This window comes from Sebastes fasciatus, chromosome 1 (assembly GCF_043250625.1).
Source record: "Sebastes fasciatus isolate fSebFas1 chromosome 1, fSebFas1.pri, whole genome shotgun sequence".
Lineage (NCBI taxonomy): Eukaryota > Metazoa > Chordata > Actinopteri > Perciformes > Sebastidae > Sebastes > Sebastes fasciatus.
The window spans coordinates 45,606,303-45,633,687 of record NC_133795.1 but is presented as its reverse complement, the minus strand read 5'-3'; the positions used below and the strand labels follow the sequence as shown (position 1 = coordinate 45,633,687).

The 27,385-nt window shown below is 39.8% G+C and overlaps 1 protein-coding gene across 4 annotated transcripts in view; it reads right to left on the bottom strand.

Moving 5' to 3' along the window:
• The window catches only part of podxl2 (podocalyxin-like 2), a 36,253-nt gene extending 9,394 nt beyond the window's left edge, over positions 1 to 26,859 (bottom strand). For all 4 annotated transcript variants that reach the window (XR_012595724.1, XR_012595726.1, XR_012595725.1 and 1 more), the window contains exons 1-10: positions 26,727 to 26,859; positions 26,473 to 26,682; positions 10,201 to 10,544; positions 9,641 to 10,025; positions 7,496 to 7,605; positions 6,943 to 7,153; positions 5,588 to 5,770; positions 3,610 to 3,848; positions 3,431 to 3,505; positions 2,581 to 2,737 (exon numbers count right to left, since the gene is read on the bottom strand). Coding sequence is in view for 1 of the 4 variants with exons in the window: in XM_074649737.1 (XP_074505838.1) it covers positions 2,581 to 2,737; positions 3,431 to 3,505; positions 3,610 to 3,848; positions 5,588 to 5,770; positions 6,943 to 7,153; positions 7,496 to 7,605; positions 9,641 to 10,025; positions 10,201 to 10,544; positions 26,473 to 26,503 (1,735 nt within the window). In the remaining 3 variants the exon portion in view is untranslated. The remainder of the gene's footprint in view (positions 1 to 2,580; positions 2,738 to 3,430; positions 3,506 to 3,609; positions 3,849 to 5,587; positions 5,771 to 6,942; positions 7,154 to 7,495; positions 7,606 to 9,640; positions 10,026 to 10,200; positions 10,545 to 26,472; positions 26,683 to 26,726) is intronic.
• Positions 26,860 to 27,385: the final 526 nt, after the last annotated feature.

The following is a 27,385-nucleotide window of genomic DNA, read 5'->3' as shown; positions in this document are numbered from 1 at the left end:
CATTGACGACATTCAGTATGTACATAAACATGTCTGTAGGATATTAGAGCTTTCAGAAGCTCCTAGTATAACCAAAAATGGATCTGGTTTTATTTGGACTTTAAAAATCCTCGAAAAGAATGAAAATATTGCAACCCAAAAGTCCTATATTTTAGGGCATAGTGCATAGCTATGGAGTAAATCTGCATCTGCTTGGACACATTTCTCACATATTGGTGACGTTTCTGGAAAGATTTTAATGTAGCTTTACTTTAGAGTAATGTAGCCTGTGCAGAATCTGAAACTGTATCAAACAGTGTCTGGCATTCAAAGAACAGATGTGAACATCTTGTCCCAGATGTTCTCAGCTATTTCTATCCCTAGGTCTTTTTCCCAGCCCTTTTTTATACAGCTCACATCTACTTGCTGAAGGTTTTGCAATGTATTGTATATAAATGAAACTGGATGTTTATCTACTATACAGTCTCTCAGACACTGGTCTAGTTTATCAGGTGTTGCACTCTCAAAATTGTGAAGATGAGTTTTCAAAAAGTGTCTAATCTGGAGATATCTAAAAAAATCTGTTTTCGACAGCCCCTACCTCTCCCGAGGCTGTTGAAAGGAAGCAAACGTACCCCGAATGTACAAGTCCCCAACACTACCCAGTCCTGACTCTCTCCATTGATCAAAGGCTCCATCTAGGGTTGAAGGAGTAAGGGACGGGTTTGCCGATATCGGAAGTGTAAAGGATAGAGCTCTAAGTTTAAAATGTTTGGTTATTTGTTTCCAAATTTGAGTAGTACTATGAATAATCGGATTGTAATTATAACATGCTTTTTTGAGACGAATGGGAGACATTACAATAGCACCAAGTGAGCTGGGTAGACTGTCCTCTCGCTCCATATCCAGCCAGCTGTCGAGAACAATCGTCTCATCCAGCCAATAGGAAACACATCGAATGTTTGCTGCACAATAATATAGCCTGAAATCTGGTAGAGCCAGTCCCCCATCCCCCTTAGGCTTGCACAGGTGATCTTTCCTAATTCTATGGGATTTATAGTTCCAGATAAATGGTAGAATTATGAGTCAAGTTTTTAAAAAAAGCTCTTAGTAAGATATATAGGTATGTTTTGAAAGAGGTATAACAATTGAGGGAGACAGATCATTTTAACTGTGTTCACTCTGCCTATCAGAGAAATTGGAATAATTTGGTCTTAAACTTGTCCAACATAGTCATCAAATAGGGAGTTATATTTCTTCGTGATCTCTACCCAAAATCTTTCCAAAGCCAGTTTGAATGGAATCTGTTCGAGCATGCTTGGATCTCTACACCGCACCGTCATCAGATCACTCTTGCTCCAATTCATCTTATATCCCGAAAAGTAACTAAATAAGTCAATCATCTCCAATAAGATAGGAATAGAAGTCAGTGGCCTCGTTGAGTGCATCAAAATATCGTCCACATACAGCAAAATTGTATTTGAAGTATATTCCGTGTTGTAACCAAAAATCGCAGTGTGAGCCCTAATTGTTTCTGCAAGGGGCTCCAATGCAAGAGCAAATAGCAAGGGACTAAGAGCATATCCCTGCCTAATGCCCCTGCAGAGGTTAAATGCACCTGAAACTGTCCGGTTAGTAAGGATTCTAGCACTGGGATTGTTATATAATATCTTAACCCATGAAATCAATTTTGTGCCAAATTCATATTTTTCTAGTACTGCACATAGGTATGGCCATTCCACACAGTCAAAGGCCTTTTCCGCATCTAAGCTCAAGATGAACAAATCCTCCTTAGGATGCCTGGGAGAGTACATAATATTAAAAAGGCATCTGAAATTATTAAACGAATGTCTGTTCGGAATGAACCCTGTCTGATCAGGGTGTATCAATTTAGCCATGAACCTGCCAAAAATAAAAAAATATAAGAATAAATAAATAAATGACTCAATAAATGAATAAATACTGTAAAGATAATATATAAAAAAAAAAAAAAAAATTTAGACATTAATTAATTGATAAAATGTGGCATTTATCTTTGTATTAATTCCCTTATTTATTCAATCTTCTGTTTAATTTTCCTTTTTATTTTTTCGGCATTTATTTCATTAATCTTTTAATTTATTTATTTTTGCTTTTTTTTTTTTTTTTAATGTGTGTATTTATTTATTTATGCAGGATTTTCCCTTTGGTTTCCAACCCTTATTTATTTCCCTAAACTTATTTATTTCTGTATTCTTTTATTTATACATGTCTTTTTACATTTATTGTAATCTTCTTTGCATTTCTGCCTCATTTTATGCAAAATTATGCAGAAATAAATCAATAAAAACACCTCTTGGGTTTACTTTTAGTTTTAGTCACAGAGAAATGTCAGTAAAATGTCCTCACAAGTGTACTAATAAATCCAGAGCATGTGAATAAAGTTATAACAGTCAGAATATTTGTTTGATTCTATAAATTATAAAGAGTTCAGTGTCACAGAGGAGCCCAGCTTGACGAGTTAAAAACAAATATGGTGGTATATGTTTGGGTTAAAGGGCTACAGTTACTGTCTGTTATATGTACATATTATTTGATTTGTTGTGGTCTTTGTGCGTGTACCGTGCTCAGTCGCCACGTTCACCAGCAGCTGGTGTTGCTGGTGTGTCGGCTTGCTGAGGTAGAGTACCCATGTTCCCTCGGGGCTGTTAACTCTCCGAGCAAACTCGCGCTCCATGACCTTCAACAACCGTACGCCCTGGTCCACACGAAACTCCGCCTATCACACACACACACACACACACACACACACACACACACACACACACACACTGTTACTCATGAACATTAATTCACAGATATGACAGAACGATGTAAAGTCTACTTGTTTTAAAGAAGAGGAGAGTTCTGGCTCCATTCATGTTGCCGTAGCAACCATAAGGTCACTGCGGTGGTGGTGATGCTGCCATGGCGACAGACACCATGGTGAAGGTCCTTCCTCCTTCACTACCACACACAGAGACAGACGGCGTCTTATTTTACCAGTCAGTATTATCATCTAAATGTAGTTAAAGTAATACAAGTATTTCAGTATTATCATCTAAATGTAGTTATAGAAGCAAAAGTAAGTCAGTACTATCATCTAAATGTAGCTATACTAGTCTCCAGTAAAAGTACTGATGTGTCAGTAATCAGTGTTTTCCTATTATCTATTTGATGTCTCTGGATTAATATTAGTGCTGCATTAATATGTATGTTGCATTTTAACTCCTTTAAATCCTGTTGGCTAGTTTAATCTGCAGCAATGCATCATGGTCCATCAGATCATCATGTGTTTGTAGCGTTGCTGTCCTGTGAGAACCATGCGTTTTCACCTTTGTGACGATGACACAAATGACTCTTGTAGTGATTTAGTCACGTTAAAATACTAAATGTAGCACCTTTAATTTGAATATTTAATTTGTGTACTTACACAGTTGACGTTCACCGTCATGTTGAGGACGACGTATCCACGTTCAGCCAGCTCTTTCCAGTCGACACACATCACCTGACACATTCACAGTTAAACAACAGTGACGTGAATATTGATTCATTAATAAATGTTAAGACTACACACAGCCATAGGTTTGACTCAGAAAGCTTTGAATGTACCTGCCGGGCCTCGTCCAGCTCATCAAAACCACGGACCTTTGTGACTCCACCTCCTCTGACCTCTGACCTCGGGGTCTGCAGGGGCGTGGTCTTCTCCAGCTGGTCGGTGAAGCCGATGGTGGGGGAGGGATCTGTGGTGAGCGGGACGATGTGTCTAATTCTTGTTCCCTCCTCTTCCTCCTCCATCTTTCTCCATCTCTCCTCCTCCTCCTCCTCACTTCTGTCTGGCAGTCGAACTCCTGGAGCCAATACATTCATAATGTTATTTAACTATCCCTCTATATCAGCTACTAGAGCTGGGACGATACACCTATCTCCTGATCCTATACTATTAGGATACTTGGGTGCTGATTCAATATGTAATGTGATTTTTAAGTATTGTGATTCGATATTTTGATTTATTTTGATTGTTGTTAACTTGTTTACCACTAGACCATGGGAACAAGTTGAATCATAAACTTCTAGATACTTTTAATTTGGAAAATCTCTAAATGAATCCAGTAAAAATGTTTGATTTTCAGCATGTATGTAGTCAGAGATGTCCTGAAGTCAAATATATCAGTCATTGTCAGGAATTATTTATTATATTTTTTATCCAGCAACGCAAAAATCAAAGAATTTGAACATTTCCCTCACAGATTAGTGGTATTTTATTTTTCATTTATAAGGGACTTGTAATGTTTTATACTTCTGGTGAATATAATCCATCAATCTTATTTCCATAGATGTATTTTGTATATACAGTTCCCTTTGTTAACACCTTATTTTGAAAGGCGGACGTAGTCCCACGTGTCTACTTCTTCTAACTTCTCCAAGGTGGTCTCTAGCTCTCCATTCTGCTCCGTTCTCTTTATCCATCCATGGTCAGCTCCATCGGGGCCGTTTGAATGCAGAGAACAGAAATGTCAGTATCTGGATGCTCTACAGTTGTAGCGTTGGCTCATTTGACCACGGAAGCGACAGCCGGCTCGACCGAACGTTACCGCGATACGATAACGTTTCCTGTCCGTGACAGAGTTAGCATGCAGCTTTAGCCGTGATGTCTAGCTCTGCTTTTCCTGTCAATGTGTAAAACCCAAAGTGTTTCCATCCTTTACTGGATGTGTAGAGTTTACCACGCTGGATTTAACATGGGAGGGTGCAGGTCGTAAGTTGCTGGAGTGTAAACTTCCCAATAAATAGCAGGACAGAGCGGCTAACGTTAGCCTAAACTCTGCTAGCTTCCAGGACACAGTGGGAAAATATTACACACCGTGGATGTTTTCGTTGTTTTAATGAGTAACTCCACAAACTAATGGAGGTAGTTAATGATGCTCTAACTAATTAACCGGACATGCACACAGACACACTGTTTAATCCATTCGGTACACTTTTGCTTGTCTCTCTAACTTTTTAAAGGCTGAAGGCAGAGCTGGAAGAGGTACCACAGTGTAGAAATACTCTGTCACAATTTATCCCCCGGATATCAATAAACTATTTCTGATTCTGATAAAAGTCACACATTCATATTTTTACCTAAGTAAAATTACAAAAGTATCTGCATCAAAATGTACTTACAGTACCAAACGTAGAAGTTCTCATTATGCAGAATAATCTATATTAGATTATTGTATTATAATTATTGATGCGTTAATGTGTTCATCACTTTAATGTTGAATTGTAACCACTTTATCTGCTTTCCCCCACCGGGATCAATAATCTAAATCTATAATAATACATCATCATTTATTAGTTGATTATAAATTGTTTTAATAATCTGAATCTGTAAAGTAACTGAAGTTATGGAATCATTGTAGTGGAGTAGAAGTACAATATTTCCCTCTGAGATGTAGTGGAGTAGAAGTACAATGTAGCAGAAAATGGAAATACTCAAGTAAAGTACAAGTACCTCAAAATGACTTGAGTAAATGTGCTCAGTTACAAAAAAACAAACTCACGATTTTCATAATTTAGTAATAAAGAGGTCAATACTGGTTACCTTTGAATTCTTCCTCTTCCAGCTGCTCCTCTTCCTCCACGCTGGGCTGGAGGGGCTCTCTGCTGGGAGCCACGCCAACCTCTGCTACTGTGGGATTCTGGGTAAACGTGCCTTTGTGTGCCAGACCGGTTTCTTCCTCCTCTTCCTCCTCCTCCCTCTCTGTCTCTTCATCCTCTGTCTCATCTGCAGAGGTAAAACACATGCTCTTCATCTTCACTCTCTGATGTCATGTCAACTCTAAAACAGCAAACATAAAGCTTCGCTTTGGATTTCATTCACGGCTGAATGGAGAGCAGCCGCTGACAGCTCCACTAACTGTGCATCACTTCAACTTCATCTGCCCGTCTCAAGGTCCCGTTCACTAAAGACATTACTCTGTAATGAGATTGTATCGAGACGAGAGATGAAGTTCACTGAGCGGTTTCACGCTAAACTAAATGATACTACGACAAACAGACTTTCTGGACTTGATGAATTATCTTTTAAATGTTCAAACATATTCATTACGTTCATATTTTTTCTAAGATAAGGTCCCATGGTGGTCACAGGAAGAGAAGGGACTTCACCTCTCTATCCACCAAGCAGTTGATATGTTTTAAAACCATACATGTCAACCTCATGGTGGCGCTGGAGGAACCATGAACCAAATCTCATGGCAATCCGTCCAACAGTGTTGAGATATTTCAACTAGTTGAGTCAGTAGATTGTTTTTTAATCTCATGTTCACCTTATTGTCGGTGGTGTTACTGTAGAAATGATTATGGGCGTAACTTCCGGTGAGGTAGCGGAAGTAGCATTAAGCTAGTTAGTCCCATAGGCTAACCATAGTGGCTAACCGTAGAGGCTAACCATAGAGGATAACCATAGTGGCTAACCGCCAACGGCGCTTCTTTTGAAGGGTAATTCGCCTTAATTTTACAAAATCCTGCTTTATTTTTAACAGATATTTAACTTTTCTAAAATGTCCTTGTGGAGCTCTGGTACTTGTTGAGCTGTTGGCGGCTGTACTGACAACCAGACAAAGCTAAATCTGTCTCAACAACAGACTGTTGAACATGCACCCAAAACAAAAAGGGATTGTTATTGTGACCAACGGTCCAGTTTCCAGACGAGGACTCCAGAAGAATGTCCCTCCATAGTAGAAGGCAGAGGAATGATCACATCATCCTGTCTGAGCTGTAAGAGGTGGCGTTCACACATGTTTTACTAGATTTATTAATATAATCGCTCTAGGAGAGACGATTAGCGTACCGTTACCATGGAAGATGCCGGTTACGGTTCAGTGACACGACACGCAGGAAGTTGCGCCCATAATTCACGCAAGGCATCATGGGAGCTAGGAATAAGGTGGATACCTTTGGTGTAACTTCCCAGCAGCCCAAAGTCTGTCCCTGTGTCGGTCTCAGGGGTGGCGGTCCCTGCAGCGTCTCCTCCTCTTCCTCCTCCACCAGCAGCAGTAGATGTAGATGTAGTTGTAGTGATGGAGGAGTGAAGGACTCCATAACCACTGGAATGACCATCTTCCTCTCTCTCTGCCTCCCACAGATCTCTCTCTAGAGGACCCGCCTGGATGGTAGACATCAAGTTAAAGTTAGTACTGTTACTGCAGTAAAGGATCTGAATACTTCCTCCACCACTGATTATAAACAGTGGCGTATATCTGTGACTAGAATAATAATATCTGGGGCTGGCTGGGTGTCATTTCTGATGCTCAGATAATCCAATCTGCCAGTTGTGTGTGAAGTCTTTCTGGTACTTTTTGTAAAGGTTGTTTTTACTATTTTTCTACAGAAGAGACTGTTAAACTACACAACTAAAATATCCAACCCTAACAAATAAAACAGAATGATATAATAATAATAATAATACATCGGTGTCCATATGAAGGCATCTTTTATCAGCCCTCACCTCCAGGACAGGGGATGCACGATGCTCCTGTAGCCCAGAATCCTGCACCTGAGCTGAGGGAGAGATGGAGGGCTGGGTGGAGATGGAGGGGTGGAACGACGGACTGTAGCCTGAGGGACACAAAGAGACACCTGTCAGAAACATGAGTGTGTGTCAGCTGTTCCTCTTTCTACAGCTGTCATGAGGTTTTGACAGCATGCTCGTATCAAAGACTCATAGGAGACATACAGCAGTTGTTAATCAATGTCTTTGTTTGTTTACAAAATATTAATATTTTCTTAATTATAGTAGAAGTCCTTTGAAAAAGAAATAAAGAAAAATCGTGCAGACAGAAAATCTGATATTTTCTGGCCTCTGTGTTTTATTTCATAATAAAATGAAGAAGAAAATCTACCCTGAGTTGTAGCTTATCTTTAACTGTTCTATCACAACGGCAACGCAGTCCAACGCTTCAGTGACGACCACAGCCATCCCTCAAATCAACACTTCTACAGTAAAATATAAAACATCCTAATCAGTGAGATCAGCCAGCTGGCTAACTCAGCACACAGCATTTATATCCATTTATTCAACCTTCTGAGTAGGAACACTTCAATATCCCTCATTCAAATCATGATGTCCTAAAAGTAGTAAAATTAACTAACAGCTGAATCCAGTTATTTTCCTCGCCATAATGAACGGTCATCAGACCCACGGGACCGCACCGCCCTGCACGCTCATATGACATATCTGGTTCTGCCAGCTTCCTGCTAGCTGTATGCGTCTGTAATAATGGATATATCGGCTGTAATTCATCACTTTTATTATCTTTTAATACACCCATGGGCTGTATACTGTCAGCCTGTACCGTGGTGGATGTATTAACGTCTCTGTTCCCAAACAACCGGCTATCGGCCAGTAGCTAGTAACGCTAGTAGCTAGTAGTGCCAGTAGCTAGTAGTGCCAGTAGCTAGTAGTGCCAGTAGCTAGTAGTGCTAGTAGCTAGTAGTGCTAGTAGCATGACATCAACATAATTAAATGGAGTTGTAGGCTATTTACTAACACGCAGGACAAAAGACCAGGACACAACCTCTCCTACATCCATGGTCTGTGGTCTATTAGACCCTCTTCTAAATCCATGGTCTGTGGTCTATTGGACCCTCTTCTACATCCATATTCTGTGGTCTATTGGTTCCTCTTCTACATCCATGGTCTGTGGTCTATTGGACCCTCTTCTACATCCATATTCTGTGGTCTATTGGTTCCTCTTCTACATCCATGGTCTGTGATATGTTGGACCCTCTTCTACATCCATGGTCTGTGGTCTGTTGGTTCCTCTTCTACATCCATGGTCTGTGGTCTATTGGACCCTCTTCTACATCCATGGTCTGTGGTCTATTGGACCCTCTTCTACATCCATGGTCTGTGGTCTATTGGTTCCTCTTCTACATCCATGGTCTGTGGTCTATTGGACCCTCTTCTACATCCATGGTCTGTGGTCTATTGGACCCTCTTCTACATCCATGGTCTGTGGTCTGTTGGACCCTCTTCTACATCCATGATCTGTGGTCTATTGGACCCTCTTCTACATCCATGGTCTGTGGTCTATTGGACCCTCTTCTACATCCATGGTCTGTGGTCTATTGGACCCTCTTCTACATCCATGGTCTGTGGTCTATTGGACCCTCTTCTACATCCATGGTCTGTGGTCTATTGGACTCCATTTTGGATCCTTGACATGAAAAAGTTTGAGATTTCTCTCAAAATCTTTGAGCTGGATTTTTCTAACTTCCATTTATGTCCATAAAATATGCTCCTCTGGGAAGCAGCCGGGCTAAAAGTTTAATAAATAAATAAGTAAATAGTTATAATAATATGAATATTTATAATATTTTATCGTTCAACACATTAAAATTATGACAACAGAATAGAAATAAATTTGTTTTACTTTTGTACAGCTCTTTGTGGGCGGACGTTTTACTGGCGTCTGGTAGTCACTTTCAGTCCAAAATGGCAGAAGCGTAGCTTTGCTGCTGGGTGCTGATGTTGGACATGGCATGACATGGAACGAACTATTGACTTTGACTTCTTATTAATATACGTTCTTTGGCTAATATGTGGCTAATGAGGGTGTATTATGGGATGTCAACAGTCGTTTCTACTAACCAATCAGAGCATCCAAATCTGGAGTTGTGTGGTTGGCATCCAACATATGGACATCGTCTGTTCCTCCTCCCCTCTCTTCTTCTTCCTCTTCTCCTCTCCTCTCTCTGTCCTCTCCTCCTCTCATCTCTTCTTCCTCTCCTCCTCTCCTCTCTCTGTCCTCCCCTGTGTCTCTCTCCCATCCGTCCTCTCCCCTTCTCCTCTCTCTGTCCTCTCCTCCATCCTCTCCTCTGTCTCTGTCCTCCATGTCCGTTCCATAGAAGCCCGAGGCTTCCAGGGAGGCATCGCCAGCTCCTGGCCCGCCGAGGAGCTCCCTCTCTGGGTCGGTGGTGTCTGAGCGTCCCCTGTAGCTGTCTGCCTCCTGAGGAACCGCCAGATGAACCATACGCTGAAATAGAAAGATATGTGTACAGATGGTCTGATTGATAACCAAAATAAATCATCATCTTATTATAACTGATATAGACTCATACAGATTCAGGCATCTACCCACATTAACCTCGTCACTAGTATACTGAAAGCCCCGGACGGTTTATTACACATGACCTTGAACTCATCCTCACCTCCATCTCGTCCTCCACATCGAGGTTTTCATCCACAGCAGGGCGGGTCCTGGCTACTTCCTGGCCGGCAGGCGACGGTGCGTTCAGCTGAGAGGAGTTAGCAGATTCCATCTTGGCCTGGGAATGGGATGTCTCATGTATCTCTGGCCAGCCCATGTCGTGAACCAAATGAGGCTGGGCTCGCACTAACTCGTGGACCGAGTGGCGTTTGGTTCTAACTAATTCCTTGATGAAGTGTGGCTGGGCTGGGCCTTCATCCTGGAACAGACGAGCCACCGAAGGACTGAGGGGTATGACCTGCTGGGACGGAGCCAATCTGAAGGCATCGCAGCTGGCCAGGAGAGCTACGGGCAACACAGAAAACACACTTTGAAGAGGATGTCGCTGTGTATCACAATGTCTTATTACATAAATAAATCCGTCAGTGTTTAGTCTGAAATAACACTTTCATTGATCCCCGAAGGAATCCGATTGTCAGCAGAGGTTTTAGGATTCAGCAGGGTAAAGAAAATAAATGCAAACAAATAAAATAAAATCTAAAACAAGAAATATATGTTGGAAATTATAATAAATAAAGCAAAAACAATAAGATGAAATACATATTAATGTATGCTGAGAACGCGATAAGAGAAAGACGTCAGATTACTGACAATGTTCAACCTTCATTTCTTGCCTTAACATGAATCAATGGATTAATAAATAAGAAAAATAAATAAAAACATTTGAATACAAGCCAATATATATAAACGCAATTCGTTCCTTCAGTTGTTTGGTTTATTAATTGTGACAAAACATATTTTTCAGTGCTGTGTAATGTACAGCGAGCCTGACATCGTTGTGAAATAAACCTCAACAGGGCGACGCAGGACCGGTGACCAGCTCGCTGTATGTTATCCCTTACTTATATGTATATGACTCAGGTCATTCACCCACTCATCCTGTTTATTCATTAGCGCTATACATTTAATTTAACTTACATTTGTCATTTAGTTGTTAAATTATCCATTTGTGACTCACTCATCCATCCATCAGTAATCCCCCCTCACCAGTATCCCATAGTGCTCTCTGTCTGGGACCACAGATGGCCGTCTGACCTCAGCGGCTGACTGAGCAGATTACGATATCATAGCCAACACGTCTGCAACACGTCTGCAACACGTCTGCAACATGTTAAGCCGTCCGCTCCGTCACCACAAAGCCCCTCAGATGATCCAACACTTCCTTCCTGCTGTGCTCAACCATTCCCAAAAGGAGGAACGTCGTGTGACTTTTATTTTCAACTCTAACTTTCAAGTCAAGAAACTCCCAAAAAAGTTTTATGAGGAATTATTAAAGAGAAAGACAGAGTCTAGAGCCAGCTGTGACCTGATGGTGGCGCTAGATGGTTAATAAAGTTCATCCTGAGGGGAGCATGAATGAGAACCACATTTCATCACCATCCATCCCATAATAGTTGTTGAGACATTTAACTAGACACCACAAATATCAACCTGCAGGTGGCGATAAGAGGACAATTCAGAGGATCACTAACGTCAGTAGGATTCATCCTCAGGGAATCATGAATATCATAAAGGAAAAGTCAGAGGGCAGTTTGGGGTCAAGTCATAGACAAGTCAGCACACTGAACACTGACAACTGTTGTTGCCTGTTGGGCTGCAGTTTGCCATGTTATGATCTGAGCATATTGTTTTATGCTAAATGCAGTACCTGTGAGGGTTTCTGGACAATATCTATCATTGTTTTGTGTTGCTAATTGATTTCCAATAATAAATATATACATACATTTGCATAAAGCAGCATATTTGTCCACTCATGTTGATAAGACTGTTAAATACTTGACAAATCTCCCTTTAAGGGACATTCTGAACAGATACAAAATGTGCGATTAGTTTGCGATTAATCGTGATTAACTATGGAGAATCATACAATTAAATATTTTAATAGATTGACAGCTCTAATATATACATATTAAGTGTTCTGTAATTTGTAAACAATACAAATAAATCCTGAAAGGATATACATGGACTGGAGGATTATGTACAGTATGTACACGTAAAGATGTCTAGTGACAGTGACAGATGATATGTACATATTAAAATATTTGTGCATTAAAAACTAAAATTATAATCTCTAATGCAGCAGTGGATATTTTGGTGATGCCTGCTAAACTTATGACATTCCCATCAGCCTCAGATGTACTTTGTGTTTAGTGCTAATTAGCAAATGTTAGCACATTAACACACTATATTAACATTAACATAATTTTATTGAGAACTAATATAATGTAAATTGATTATTTATTATCTGGTATGACTATAGCTGGTTTTAGTATTTGAAACTACTGTCTTTTATTACCTTTTATTGTTTTAAAGAACTACTGTCTCACACTCAACATGTGAATCTCAGCATATTCATGCAGGAGTGTATGTATGATCTATGGTTTATGGTTTATGCATGTAAGAACATTGTGACTTTGGTATGTTGTGTGATGCAGTGACCTGGAGCACAAGACAAATGTCCCTGTTGGACAATAAAGTATATCTTATCTTATCTTAACATGGTGAAGGTGGTGAACGTTATCCCTGCTTGGCGTCAGCATATATTAGCTTTGTCATTGTGAGCATGTTGACGATAGCATTTAGCTCAAAGGGATAATAGTTTTAGAACAACAACAGATGTACAGTATGTTATATCAGGCTTTGGCTACACAGACAACACTAGAATATAGAACATTTTTATCAACAAAAACAGCTGATTATATGTGAACGCTGATATCTCCGGGGAATATTTAGTTCACCTTTAAAAGGTGCTTTGTATAAAAACCAGTGGCCTATAAAATGTCCTGACGACCGGTCCAAAGAGAAGAGACGAAGGAGACGGGTGGAAGTTAGGGATGGAGGGATGAGACTAAGAAGTGCTGTGGTTGTTTTAACTCCTCTCTCCTTCCCAAACCTCCAACGTCAGCACTGTGCTGATATAAAAACTGTTAATAAAGTCTGTGGTTGCATTTCCAACAATCGAAGGACCAAAAACAATAAACACTGAGCCAGATAACACCATGCACACTGAGTCGGATAACACCATAAACACTGAGCCAGATAACACCATACACACTGAGCCAGATAACACCATAAACAATGAGTCAGATAACACTATAAACACTGAGCCAGATAACACCATAAACACTGAGCCAGATAACACCATAAACACTGAGCCAGATAACACCATAAACACTGAGCCAGATAACACCATAAACAATGAGCCAGACAACACCATAAACAATGAGCCAGATAACACCATAAACAATGAGCCAGACAACACCATAAACACTGAACCAGACAACACCATAAACAATGAGCCAGATAACACCATAAACAATGAGCCAGACAACACCATAAACACTGAGCCAGATAACACCATAAACAATGAGCCAGACAACACCATAAACAATGAGCCAGACAACACCATAAACACTGAGCCAGATAACACCATAAACAATGAGCCAGACAACACCATAAACAATGAGCCAGACAACACCATAAACACTGAGCCAGATAACACTATAAACACTGAGCCAGATAACACCATAAACACTGAGCCAGATAACACCATAAACAATGAGCCAGACAACACCATAAACACTGAGCCAGATAACACCATAAACAATGAGCCAGACAACACCATAAACAATGAGCCAGATAACACCATAAACAATGAGCCAGATAACACCATAAACACTGAGCCAGATAACACCATACACACTGAGCCAGACAATACCATAAACACTGAGCCAGATAACACCATAAACAATGAGCCAGATAACACCATACACACTGAGCCAGACAATACCATAAACACTGAGCCAGATAACACCATAAACAATGAGCCAGATAACACCATAAACACTGAGCAATATAACGCCATACACACTGAGCCAGATAACACCATAAATACTGAGCCAGACAACACCATAAACAATGAGCCAGATAACACCATAAACACTGAGCCGGATAACGCCATAAACACTGAGCCGGATAACGCCATAAACACTGAGTCGGATAACGCCATAAACACTGAGCCAGATAACACCATAAACACTGAGCCAGATAACACCATACACACTGAGCCAAATAACACCATAAACAATGAGCCAGATAACACCATACACACTGAGCCAAATAACACCATAAACAATGAGCCAGATAACACCATACACACTGAGCCAAATAACACCATAAACAATGAGCCAGACAACACCATAAACACTGAGCCAGACAACACCATAAACACTGAGCAATATAACACCATACACACCGAGCCAGATAACACCATACACACTGAGCCAAATAACACCTTAAACAATGAGCCAGATAACACCATAAACAATGAGCCAGACAACACCATAAACACTGAACCAGACAACACCATAAACAATGAGCCAGACAACACCATAAACAATGAGCCAGACAACACCATAAACACTGAGCCAGACAACACCATAAACAATGAGCCAGACAACACCATAAACAATGAGCCAGACAACACCATAAACACTGAGCCAGATAACACTATAAACACTGAGCCAGATAACACCATAAACACTGAGGCAGATAACACCATAAACAATGAGCCAGACAACACCATAAACACTGAGCCAGATAACACCATAAACAATGAGCCAGACAACACCATAAACACTGAGCCAGATAACACCATACACACTGAGCCAGACAATACCATAAACACTGAGCCAGATAACACCATAAACAATGAGCCAGATAACACCATGCACACTGAGTCGGATAACACCATAAACACTGAGCCAGATAACACCATACACACTGAGCCAGATAACACCATAAACAATGAGTCAGATAACACTATAAACACTGAGCCAGATAACACCATAAACACTGAGCCAGATAACACCATAAACAATGAGCCAGACAATACCATAAACAATGAGCCAGATAACACCATAAACAATGAGCCAGATAACACCATAAACAATGAGCCAGACAACACCATAAACACTGAGCCAGATAACACCATAAACAATGAGCCAGACAACACCATAAACAATGAGCCAGACAACACCATAAACACTGAGCCAGATAACACTATAAACACTGAGCCAGATAACACCATAAACACTGAGCCAGATAACACCATAAACACTGAGCCAGATAACACCATAAACACTGAGCCAGATAACACCATAAACAATGAGCCAGACAACACCATAAACACTGAGCCAGATAACACCATAAACAATGAGCCAGACAACACCATAAACAATGAGCCAGACAACACCATAAACACTGAGCCAGATAACACTATAAACACTGAGCCAGATAACACCATAAACACTGAGCCAGATAACACCATAAACAATGAGCCAGACAACACCATAAACACTGAGCCAGATAACACCATAAACAATGAGCCAGACAACACCATAAACAATGAGCCAGATAACACCATAAACAATGAGCCAGACAACACCATAAACACTGAACCAGACAACACCATAAACAATGAGCCAGATAACACCATAAACAATGAGCCAGACAACACCATAAACAATGAGCCAGACAACACCATAAACAATGAGCCAGACAACACCATAAACACTGAGCCAGATAACACTATAAACACTGAGCCAGATAACACCATAAACACTGAGCCAGATAACACCATAAACAATGAGCCAGACAACACCATAAACACTGAGCCAGATAACACCACAAACAATGAGCCAGACAACACCATAAACAATGAGCCAGATAACACCATAAACAATGAGCCAGATAACACCATAAACACTGAGCCAGATAACACCATACACACTGAGCCAGATAACACCATACACACTGAGCCAGACAATACCATAAACACTGAGCCAGATAACACCATAAACAATGAGCCAGATAACACCATACACACTGAGCCAGACAATACCATAAACACTGAGCCAGATAACACCATAAACAATGAGCCAGATAACACCATAAACACTGAGCAATATAACGCCATACACACTGAGCCAGATAACACCATAAATACTGAGCCAGACAACACCATAAACAATGAGCCAGATAACACCGTAAACACTGAGCCAGACAACACCGTAAACACTGAGCCAGACAACACCATAAACACTGAGCCAGACAACACCATAAACACTGAGCCAGACAACACCATAAACACTGAGCCAGACAACACCATAAACACTGAGCCAGATAACACCATAAACACTGAGCCGGATAACGCCATAAACACTGAGCCGGATAACGCCATAAACACTGAGTCGGATAACGCCATAAACACTGAGCCAGATAACACCATAAACACTGAGCCAGATAACACCATACACACTGAGCCAAATAACACCATAAACAATGAGCCAGATAACACCATACACACTGAGCCAAATAACACCATAAACAATGAGCCAGATAACACCATACACACTGAGCCAAATAACACCATAAACAATGAGCCAGACAACACCATAAACACTGAGCCAGACAACACCATAAACACTGAGCAATATAACACCATACACACCGAGCCAGATAACACCATACACACTGAGCCAAATAACACCATAAACAATGAGACAGATAACACCATAAACAATGAGCCAAACACCATAAACACTGAACCAGACAACACCATAAACAATGAGCCAGACAACACCATAAACAATGAGCCAGACAACACCATAAACACTGAGCCAGACAACACCATAAACAATGAGCCAGACAACACCATAAACAATGAGCCAGACAACACCATAAACACTGAGCCAGATAACACTATAAACACTGAGCCAGATAACACCATAAACACTGAGGCAGATAACACCATAAACAATGAGCCAGACAACACCATAAACACTGAGCCAGATAACACCATAAACAATGAGCCAGACAACACTATAAACAATGAGCCAGATAACACCATAAACACTGAGCCAGATAACACCATACACACTGAGCCAGACAATACCATAAACACTGAGCCAGATAACACCATAAACAATGAGCCAGATAACACCATACACACTGAGCCAGACAATACCATAAACACTGAGCCAGATAACACCATAAACAATGAGCCAGATAACACCATAAACACTGAGCAATATAACGCCATACACACTGAGCCAGATAACACCATAAATACTGAGCCAGACAACACCATAAACAATGAGCCAGATAACACCGTAAACACTGAGCCAGACAACACCGTAAACACTGAGCCAGACAACACCATAAACACTGAGCCAGACAACACCATAAACACTGAGCCAGATAACACCATAAACACTGAGCCGGATAACGCCATAAACACTGAGCCAGATAACGCCATAAACACTGAGCCGGATAACGCCATAAACACTGAGCCGGATAACACCATAAACACTGAGCCAGACAACGCCATAAACACTGAGCCGGATAACGCCATAAACACCGAGCCGGATAACGCCATAAACACCGAGCCGGATAACGCCATAAACACCGAGCCGGATAACGCCATAAACACCGAGCCGGATAACACCATAAACACCGAGTCGGATAACACCATAAACACCGAGCCGGATAACACCATAAACACCGAGCCGGATAACACCATAAACACCGAGCCGGATAACACCATAAACACCGAGCCGGATAACACCATAAACAATGAGCCAGATAACACCATCCACACTGAGCCGGATAACACCATAAACACTGAGCCAGATAACACCATAAACACTGAGCCAGATAACACCATAAACACTGAGCCAGACAACACCATAAAGAAACAGCTTCACTGATGTCTGAATATCGGGCTGAAGTTTGAGGAGGAGGAAGACGATGTTGGGACCTGCAGTGTCCATTAAAGAGGGTTTAAAACTGTGCTGATGTAGCTTTCACCTTCCTGATGCACCATTATTGTGCCATAAACCCAAGAGATCGAACAGTACAACTAATGCAGTGGTTGTGAAATACCACTGCATAAATCAATATATCAATATCAATATTTCGGCTTGATGCTTGATGGTGGAAACCTGCGGCTCTGCAGAGAAAGCTGGATGGAGAGGACAGACACACCGCCATCCGACGTTACAGACCAGAGTCAGCGCTCTGCACATATTGAGGAGCGGCATCTTTTCTTGTTAAATGTCCGGTGTAATCTGTGACACCGGTGTTATCATGAGTTTATTAACCGGTGGGAAACGTCCTCACCGTGAAATCCCTATAGGACGGTACTGTACACATGCACGCGCAAACATCAATGTGGCCGCCTCGTACAGAGAACATTTAACCTGACACAAGAAAGAAACAGAAACATGATTATTAATCGCTCTCCACCGAGAAACAATAAAAATGGCGACACACCTTGGACAGACAGCGGTTTGGTTACGTTGTTAAACCGACCAGATAACGTACGGTGCGTTACGCCGTTTAGAGCGCCCCGACACATGGATATCCACACCAGGAACACACAGCATTGTGTTTATTAGACACTAATAAGTGAATAAACACGATTAGCTTGTTATGTATTTCAGGAACCTAAAATAAAACAGTGTCACCAAATGGTAGGATATCTTCGAGCTCCTTCTACAGTAAACGTCTCATGAGGTTTTCTGGGAGCTCACGTCTGTTTCAGGGGAGCTGAGATCCTCGTATTCAAACTCGAACTAATTATCAACACATCACATAAACAACTAAACCAGCTAGTTCATCCTATAAGTTTTATCAGTATTGCAACAGTCTGATGGAGCGTACGCCTCTCTTACACAGCACAACCTGGTTTCACCCCTACACAGTCACCTTGGAAGGTTCCGTCTACAAAAGAAACTTTGCATCGTAAGTACTTCAGAGAGTGAATCCAGCAGGAGGGACGAACGGCCAACTTATCAGCTTCACACACATTTATAAACGCTTTGCTGAGACGTCACGGCGGCGGATATGAGCAGGTGCTGGAGGGGAGATACCCTCCAAAGTTCATCAAACATCTGAGATTACAGATGCAGAAAGAAAAAGCCGCTCTTGATTGAACTCAAAGCACACAGCAAAGAGGGACCCGGGAGACCCAGAGGATGCAGTGTGGTTGATGTTAACCTGCGATGCTTTAAAACAACGATCCCGATGGGACGAGACAGGGAGGACATTATCGAGTGAGCTTCTCTGGACAGAAAACAGATTGAGTTTCAGTCCAAAGTGTCAATGAATCACTTCATTTGGCCTCTCAGCCCGACGACGACGACGACGAGCATAATGAATGGACTCCTATAAAAGTCCTTTAGATATTGATTGACCCCAAAGGATAAATGATTCCTTACAGGCAAAAAAATCCACTTGTCAAACACTTAAAATTCACAACATGCAGTGGTGGAAAAAGTAATCTCATCTTTTACTTCATTAAAAGTAGTAATACTACAGTGTAGTAATACTTTTTAAAAGTCCTGCATTCAAAATCTTCAAAAAGTACAAAAGTATCAACATCAAACTATTAAAAGTCCAGGAGCCAATGGCACACCTGTAGACTTTTATCAAACCTTCTATGAGTCTGTTAAAACACCTTTGCTGAACACCTTCAACTGGTCATATAGCAAAAAAGCACTTACAGAAACTCAACAGGAAGGTTTAATCTCACTATCATTGAAACAAGATTCAGGTGGAAGGTATAAAGATCCAACTACTCTAAAGAATTGGAGACCAATCACACTACAATGTAACGATGCTAAAATATTAGCCAAATGTCTTGCAAATAGAGTAAAAATAGTACTGCCCAATATTACTCACCCAGATCAGTGTGGCTTCTTACAGGGTCGATCTATCAGTGACATTATTAGACAAATAATCGAAATAATGGAATATTATGACTCAACAAAAACCCCTGCTTTCATTTTTTTTGCTGACTTTGAGAAAGCTTTCGATAAAGTACGTTTGGATTTTATTTATAAATGTTTAGAATATTTTAACTTTGGAGATTCTTTAATTAGTTGGATAAAAGTAATGTATAGTAATCCAAAGTGTAAAATAATAAACAATGGTTTTTTTTCTGAAACAATTAAGCAATATAGAGGATTGAAACAAGGATGTCCGCTGTCTGCGTATCTATTTATTATAGCTATAGAAATCTTAGCCCAAAAAGTAAGAATGAATAACAACATAGAAGGTTTGAGAATAAATAGTTTGGAATCAAAAATCTCAATGTATGCGGACGATGTAAACTTTCAAATTCAACCAAATGTCGCATCCTTTACTGCATTAGTTAAAGAGTTGAATAACTTTTCAGTTATTTCCGGACTGAAAGGTACAAATTTTAATATCTATAGTAATCTGCCACTAAAATGGTCAGATGGCCCAATAGATGTCCTTGGTATACATATCCCTAAAAACATGGAACTTATCTCGAAGGAAAACTTTGATAGAAAGCTACATACAGTCGACAGAAAATTTAAAGTTTGGGGAATGACTAATTTAACTTTATATGGAAAAATAACAGTGATAAATTCCTTAGTGATTCCTCAGTTTATCTATATCCTCATGTCATTACCTTCCCCAGGAGAGGAGCTGTTTAAAAAATATGAACAAAATGTGTTAAATTTTTTATGGGGTGGGAAGCCTGACAAAATTAAAAGAGCTTATCTGTATAATGATTACAAACACGGTGGACTTAAATTGTTAAACCTTAAGGCACTCAACTTTGCAATAAAAGCATCCCTTATACCAAAATTTATCTTAAATCCACAGTGGTTTTCAGCAAAATTATTGAGGTCTGCTCATCTTCTGTTCCACAAAGAACTCTATCCTTACCTCCAGTTAACTGCTTTTCAGTTCACTATATTAAAGAGAAAGTCATTTCCATACTTATCAGGCTTTTTGGAAGAGACCATAGTCAGTTGGTTTCAATACCAATATCATCAACCAGAGTTAAGTTATGAAATCCAGAGCCAAGTGTTGTGGTACAATAGAAATATTTTGATTAATGATCACCCTATCTTTATTGAATCAATGTTTGAAAAAGGAATATTATTTATAAATGACCTCTTGAATAGTGGGGGCGAAATCAAGTCTTATGATGAATTTAAAATAGTATACGGTAATGTTTGTGACCTTTTTACATTTAATCAACTCTGTGCAGCTATACCTCACATCTGGAAAAGGAAGCTATTATTATGTACAAAACAAATGGCATGTTGCCCCTACATTAAGGACACAACATGGATGAATAAGACAAAAATAAACAAGAAAATATATCAGTTATACATGCAACTTAAACACATTTCTGCTGCACCAGTAGCTATCCAGTCAAAATGGGAGGATTTGTTGGACAAAAGTATCCCATGGAGGAAAGTATTTACATGTATTTACACAACTTCTTCTGATGTCTCCATTAGAACTTTACAACTAAAACTAATTTACAAATTCTTGCCTACCAAAAGGATGCTAAAAAAATGGGGCATCCAACAATGTGAATTATGTAGATTGTGTGAGGAGGAAGAGGAGTCAGACATTCATTTATTTTGGTATTGTAAGGAAGTTGCATTATTTTGGATTAAAGTTGAAAAGTGGATCTCAGTCTACAAATCAAATTTCTATAGTTGTCCTTTTTCTATAATGTTTGGTGATTTAAGGGATGATGAAAAAGGAAAAGACCTGAACAACATCATCATTATGATGGGGAAAGCATTTATATTTAAAGCTATAAAAAGACAACAGTTAAACACTGAACGTTTCAAAATGTTTTTGAAACATCAGTGGGTTCTTGAGAGGGATGTTAATAGAAATGAAGAACAGAATATCATTTTTGAGCGTCGGTGGGATACTTTGAGTCAGGGTGAGGATTGGAGTTAAACAAAATTAATAAATAAATAATGTCGATAAAGGTCAACTAAAGGGATGTAAATATGTCCTTTTTTTGTCTGTAAAATAGAATAGATAAATGTGTTAGCGAATGTGTCTAAGTGGATATCTATATGTATGCGCGTGTGGATATAGACATATGTATATACTGTATGTATATATATCTATATATGAGGTTGGTTGTATGTATATAAATATGAATATGTATGTATATGAATATGAACTTATCTCTTGACACTGCACTATTACAACAGGTAGTACTTTTATTTATTATTTTTCTTTTTATGTTTCTTTTTTTGTTTTATATACAGACGTAGGCAAAGTTGTTGGTAACGTTCCGTTAAAGAGAGAAAAACCCATAATGGTCACTGAAATAACTTGAAACTGACAAAAGTAATAATAAATAAAAATTTACTGAAAATTAACTAATGAAAATCAGCTGTTGCTTTTGAATTGTGGTTCAACAGAATCATTTTAAAAAACAAACTGATGAAACTGGCCTAGACAAAAATGATGGTAGCCCTAGAAAAGATTGAAAATAATTTGACCATAGGGACATATTAAACTAAGGTGTGTCCTGTAATTAGCATCACAGGTGTCTTCAAACTTGTAATCAGTCAGTCTGCCTATTTAAAGGGTGAAAAGTAGTCACTGTGCTGTTTGGTGTCATGGTGTGTACCACACTGAACATGGACCACAGAAAGCTAAGGAGAGAGTTGTCTCAGGAGATCAGAAAGAACATTATAGACCTTCATGTTAAAGGTAAAGGCTATAAGACCATCTCCAAGCAGCTTGACGTTCCTGTGACTACAGCTGCACATATTATTCAGAAGTTTAAGGTCCATGGGACTGTAGTCAACCTCCCTGGATGTGGCCGCAAGAGGAAAATTGATGACATATTGAAGAGACGGATAATACGAATGGTAACCAAAGAGCCCAGAACAACTTCCAAAGAGATTAGAGGTGAACTCCAAGGTCAAGGTACATCAGTGTCAGATCGCACCATCCGTCACTGTTTGAGCCAAAGTGGACTTAATGGAAGAAAACCGAGGAGGACACCAAAACATAAAAAAGCGAGACTGGAATTTTCCAAAATGCATATTGACAAGCCACAAAGCTTCTGGGAGAATGTCCTTTGGACAGATGACACAAAACTGGAGCTTTTTGGCAAGTCACATCAGCTCTATGTTCACAGACGAAGAGATGAAGCATCCAAAGAAAAGAACACTGAACCTAATGTGAAACATGGAGGAGGCTCGGTTATGTTCTGGGGCTGCTTTGTTGCATCTGGCACAGGGTGTCTTGAATCTGTGCAGGGTGCAATGAAATCTCAAGACTATCAAGGCATTCTGGAGCGAAATGTGCTGCCCAGTGTCAGAAAGCTTGGTCTCAGTTGCAGGTCATGGGTCCTCAAACAGGATAATGACCCAAAACACAGCTAAAAACACCCAAGAATGGCTAAGAACAAAACATTGGACTATTCTGAAGTGGCCTTCTATGAGCCCGGATCTAAATCCTATTGAACATCTGTGGAAGGAGCTGAAACATGCTGTCTGGAGAAGGCACCCTTCAAACCTGAGACAGCTGGAGCAGTTTGCTCACGAGGAGTGGGCCAACATACCTGTCGACAGGTGCAGAAGTCTCATTGAGAGTTACAGAAATCACTTGATTGCAGTGATTGCCTCAAAAGGTTGTGCAACAAAATATTAAGTTAATGTTACCATCATTTTTGTCTAGGCCAGTTTCATTAGTTTGTTTTTTTAAATGATTCTGCTGAACCATAATTCAAAAACAATATCTGATTTTCATTAGTTAACTTTCAGTGAATTTTCATTTATTATTACTTTTGTCAGTTTCAAGTTATTTCAGTGACCATTGTGGGTTTTTCTCTCTTTAACGGAACGTTACCAACAACTTTGCCTACGTCTGTATGTCCCTTTTACAAGTATGTGTATGTATTTCTTTAACCTTAAAAAAACAACAACAAAAAAAAAACATCAAACTATTCTTAAAAATTCCAAAAGTAAAAGTACTCATAATGCAGAAAATATTATGGCTGAGATGATCCACCTATCTCCTGATTCTATGCTATCACCATACTTGGGTGCTGATTCGATATGTGTTGTGATTTTTAAGTATTGTGATTTATTGTGATTTTTGTTAACTTGTTTACCACTAGACCATGGGAACAAGTTGAATCATACACTTCTAGGGACTTTTACTTTGGAAAACCTCTAAATTAATCCAGTAAAAATGTTTGATTTTCAGCATGTATGTAGTCAGAGATGTCTTGAAGTCAAATATATCAGTCATTGTCAGGAATTAATTATTAATTTTTTTTATCCAGCAACCCAAAAATCAAAGAATAAAGACTTTCCCTCACAGATTAGTGATATTTTCTTTTTAATTTATAAGGGACATGTAATGTTTTATACTTCTGCTGAATATAATCCATCAATCTTATTTCCATAGATGTATTTTGTATATACAGTTCCCTTTGTTAACCCATTTTTTGAAAAGTGGACGTAGTCCCACGTGTCTACTTCCTCTAACTTCTCCAAGGTGGTCTCTAGCTCTCCCGTCAGCTCCGTTCTCTTTATCCATCCATTGTCAGCTCCATCGGGGCCGTTTCAATGCAGAGAACAAAAATGTCAGTATATGGGTGCTCTACAGTTGTAGCGTCGGCCCATTTGACCACGGAGATGAGAGCGACGGCCAGCTCGACCTCAACGTAACCGCGATACGATAACGTTTCCCGTCCGTGACAGAGTTAGCATGCAGCTTTAGCCGTGATGTCTAGTTCTGCTTTTCCTGTCAATGTGTGAAACCCAAAGTGTTTCCATCCTTTACTGGATGTGTAGTGTTTACCACGCTGGATTTAACATGGGAGGGTACAGGTCGTATCCACACTGACCCTCCAACGTTTTAGACTTTCTGAGGTTTGTTTTGGTTGACGGATACGGAATGGATATGACGTCACGTTACTCAGACTACAACAATAAAATCGGTAACTTCCTTCTACTTCCACATACACTAAGAAGAAGCAAATATCTCTATTCTGGCGTTAAAACATCTATTTAGAAATCTTTTTTTTTAAAATTGCGATTAAAAAGGTGACTCGATTTTTTTCCTCACTGCTAGTCGTTTCCAGCTTTTATTTTGTGTTCAATACAGTATGTTAGGTGTGTGTGTGTGTGTGTGTGTGTGTGTGTGTGTGTGTGGGTGGGGGGTGTTGCCCCTAAAGCCTCCTCGGATCAGCTTATAGTAGGCCGGTAGGGACCCTCCCCCAAATCCTCCTTCACCCCGACAGAGAGACAGAAAGAGGTTCAGCTCTTCATCCTCCTCGTTATCTCCTCTGTTTTCTAATCAAGTCTTCTGCTGCTCCATCAAACAGCAACAAACACAACCAAAGAAACGACTGCAACCTCATATTAGTGCTGCTGCAGATGATGATGATGATGATGATGATGATGATGGTGAAGCAATCATTAGTCAATCCACAGAAAATTAATCTGCATCTATTCTGATGATCGACTGATGTTTTATTGCTACTTTTTGAATAAGTAGAAAATGTCAAATATTTGCTGGGTTTCAAATTTGATGATTTCATGCTTTTCTTTAACACATATGATGGAAATTAAATATAATATTTGTTTTTTGGACTGATGGTCGACTAAAAATACAAAATAAATAGGGATTTAAAAAATATTTTCTGACATTTTGAACACAAAACAATGAATTGATTAGTTGAGGATTCTTGAGATTGTAGCTGCCGTCCTAATTTTACAAATATTGAAAATGTAATATCTTTGTCTTTTAAGGACATCATCTTTATAAAATGATTATGTTATAGTAAAAGCCAATAGTTTTGCAGGAAATCAAAACATAGAGCATTGTTTTGGTTCGTTACATAATCAATAAATTAAAAAAATACATAGATTATTATTGTCCATGACGATGCAAAACTGCTGCTGATCCTCCTGATTAAATGAATTTATGTTGGTGATGATGAAGATTATAATTCTGCGTGTGTGTGTGTGTGTCAGACACTGCAGTGTGTGTCTGCTGATTGAAGTGCACTACGCGCCTCCCACTCACTGCCAGCCTGCATCCACTTTGCAGAATTTAACCTCAACGGTTCATTAAAAACAGATACTGCTGGTTTACACCCTATAATATACAATAATAATAATAATATTATTATTATTAACAAGCTACTTCAACATATTAATGTTCTTATAGGGAGTTAGATCCTGTCTGTGGTGCTCAGTAGTGAGTTGACACTGAGTCTCCTAACATCTCTCTGCTGTGTGTCTCCTTCAGGAGCTTCTTGTTGTGAATCCCATTAAAACATCACAGCTGGTTGATGAAATGATAATCATAATGATATAGTAGGACTCACCAGTCAGGGTGATGTGGAGCAGGCCCGGCATGTCTGCTGCAGTGCTTCCTCCTCCTCCTCCTCCTCCTCTCTGGATGGACAGATCAGTCAGATCTGTGCTGCAGCTGCTCTCTGGATGGAGTGGAGGCCGTCAGGAGAACACGCTGCTCATGGCCGAACTGTCCGCTCTGCTGAGTGCAGCTCACTGGCTCACTGACTGTCTGCGGTGTCCTACAGACAGACAGACAGGCAGGCAGGCAGGCAGGCAGGCAGACAGACGGGCAGACAGACGGGCTGTGTGCGGGCAGAGCTGCGGTCAGACGGATCTGATCTGCTGCACCACCGACACTGGTATTAACCGGCTGCCAGCTGCCGGTAGTTCACCCCGGTGGCCACTAGATGTCGCTGCTGCGCACTGAGTGAGCCCTGGCTTACTGATGCGTTCAAGTGCTCCTCGGAAATATTGCTTTTAAAATTATAAAATCTAATCAACTAATAAATGATGATGTATTATTATAGATTAAACTAACAGCGGTATATAATAATAAATGATGATGTATTATTATAGATTAAACCACCAGCGGTATATAATAATAAATTATGTATTATTATAAATTAAACTTCCAGAAGTATATAATAATACATGATGATGTATTATTATTTTTATAGATTAAACTACAAGCAGTACATAAAGTCATTAAAAGTAGCTCCATCTGTACCAGCTGCAACATTAAAGTGATGAACACATTAATGCATCAATAATTAGAATACTATAATGATGATATAGATTATTTTACATAATAAGTACTTTTACTTTTGGTACTTTAAGTAGGCTATATGTTGATGAATATATGCAGTATTTCGAGTATTTCTACATTGTGGTATTTACTTTTAATTAACTAAACTATATTTTAACCTTTGTGTGGATTTTCAG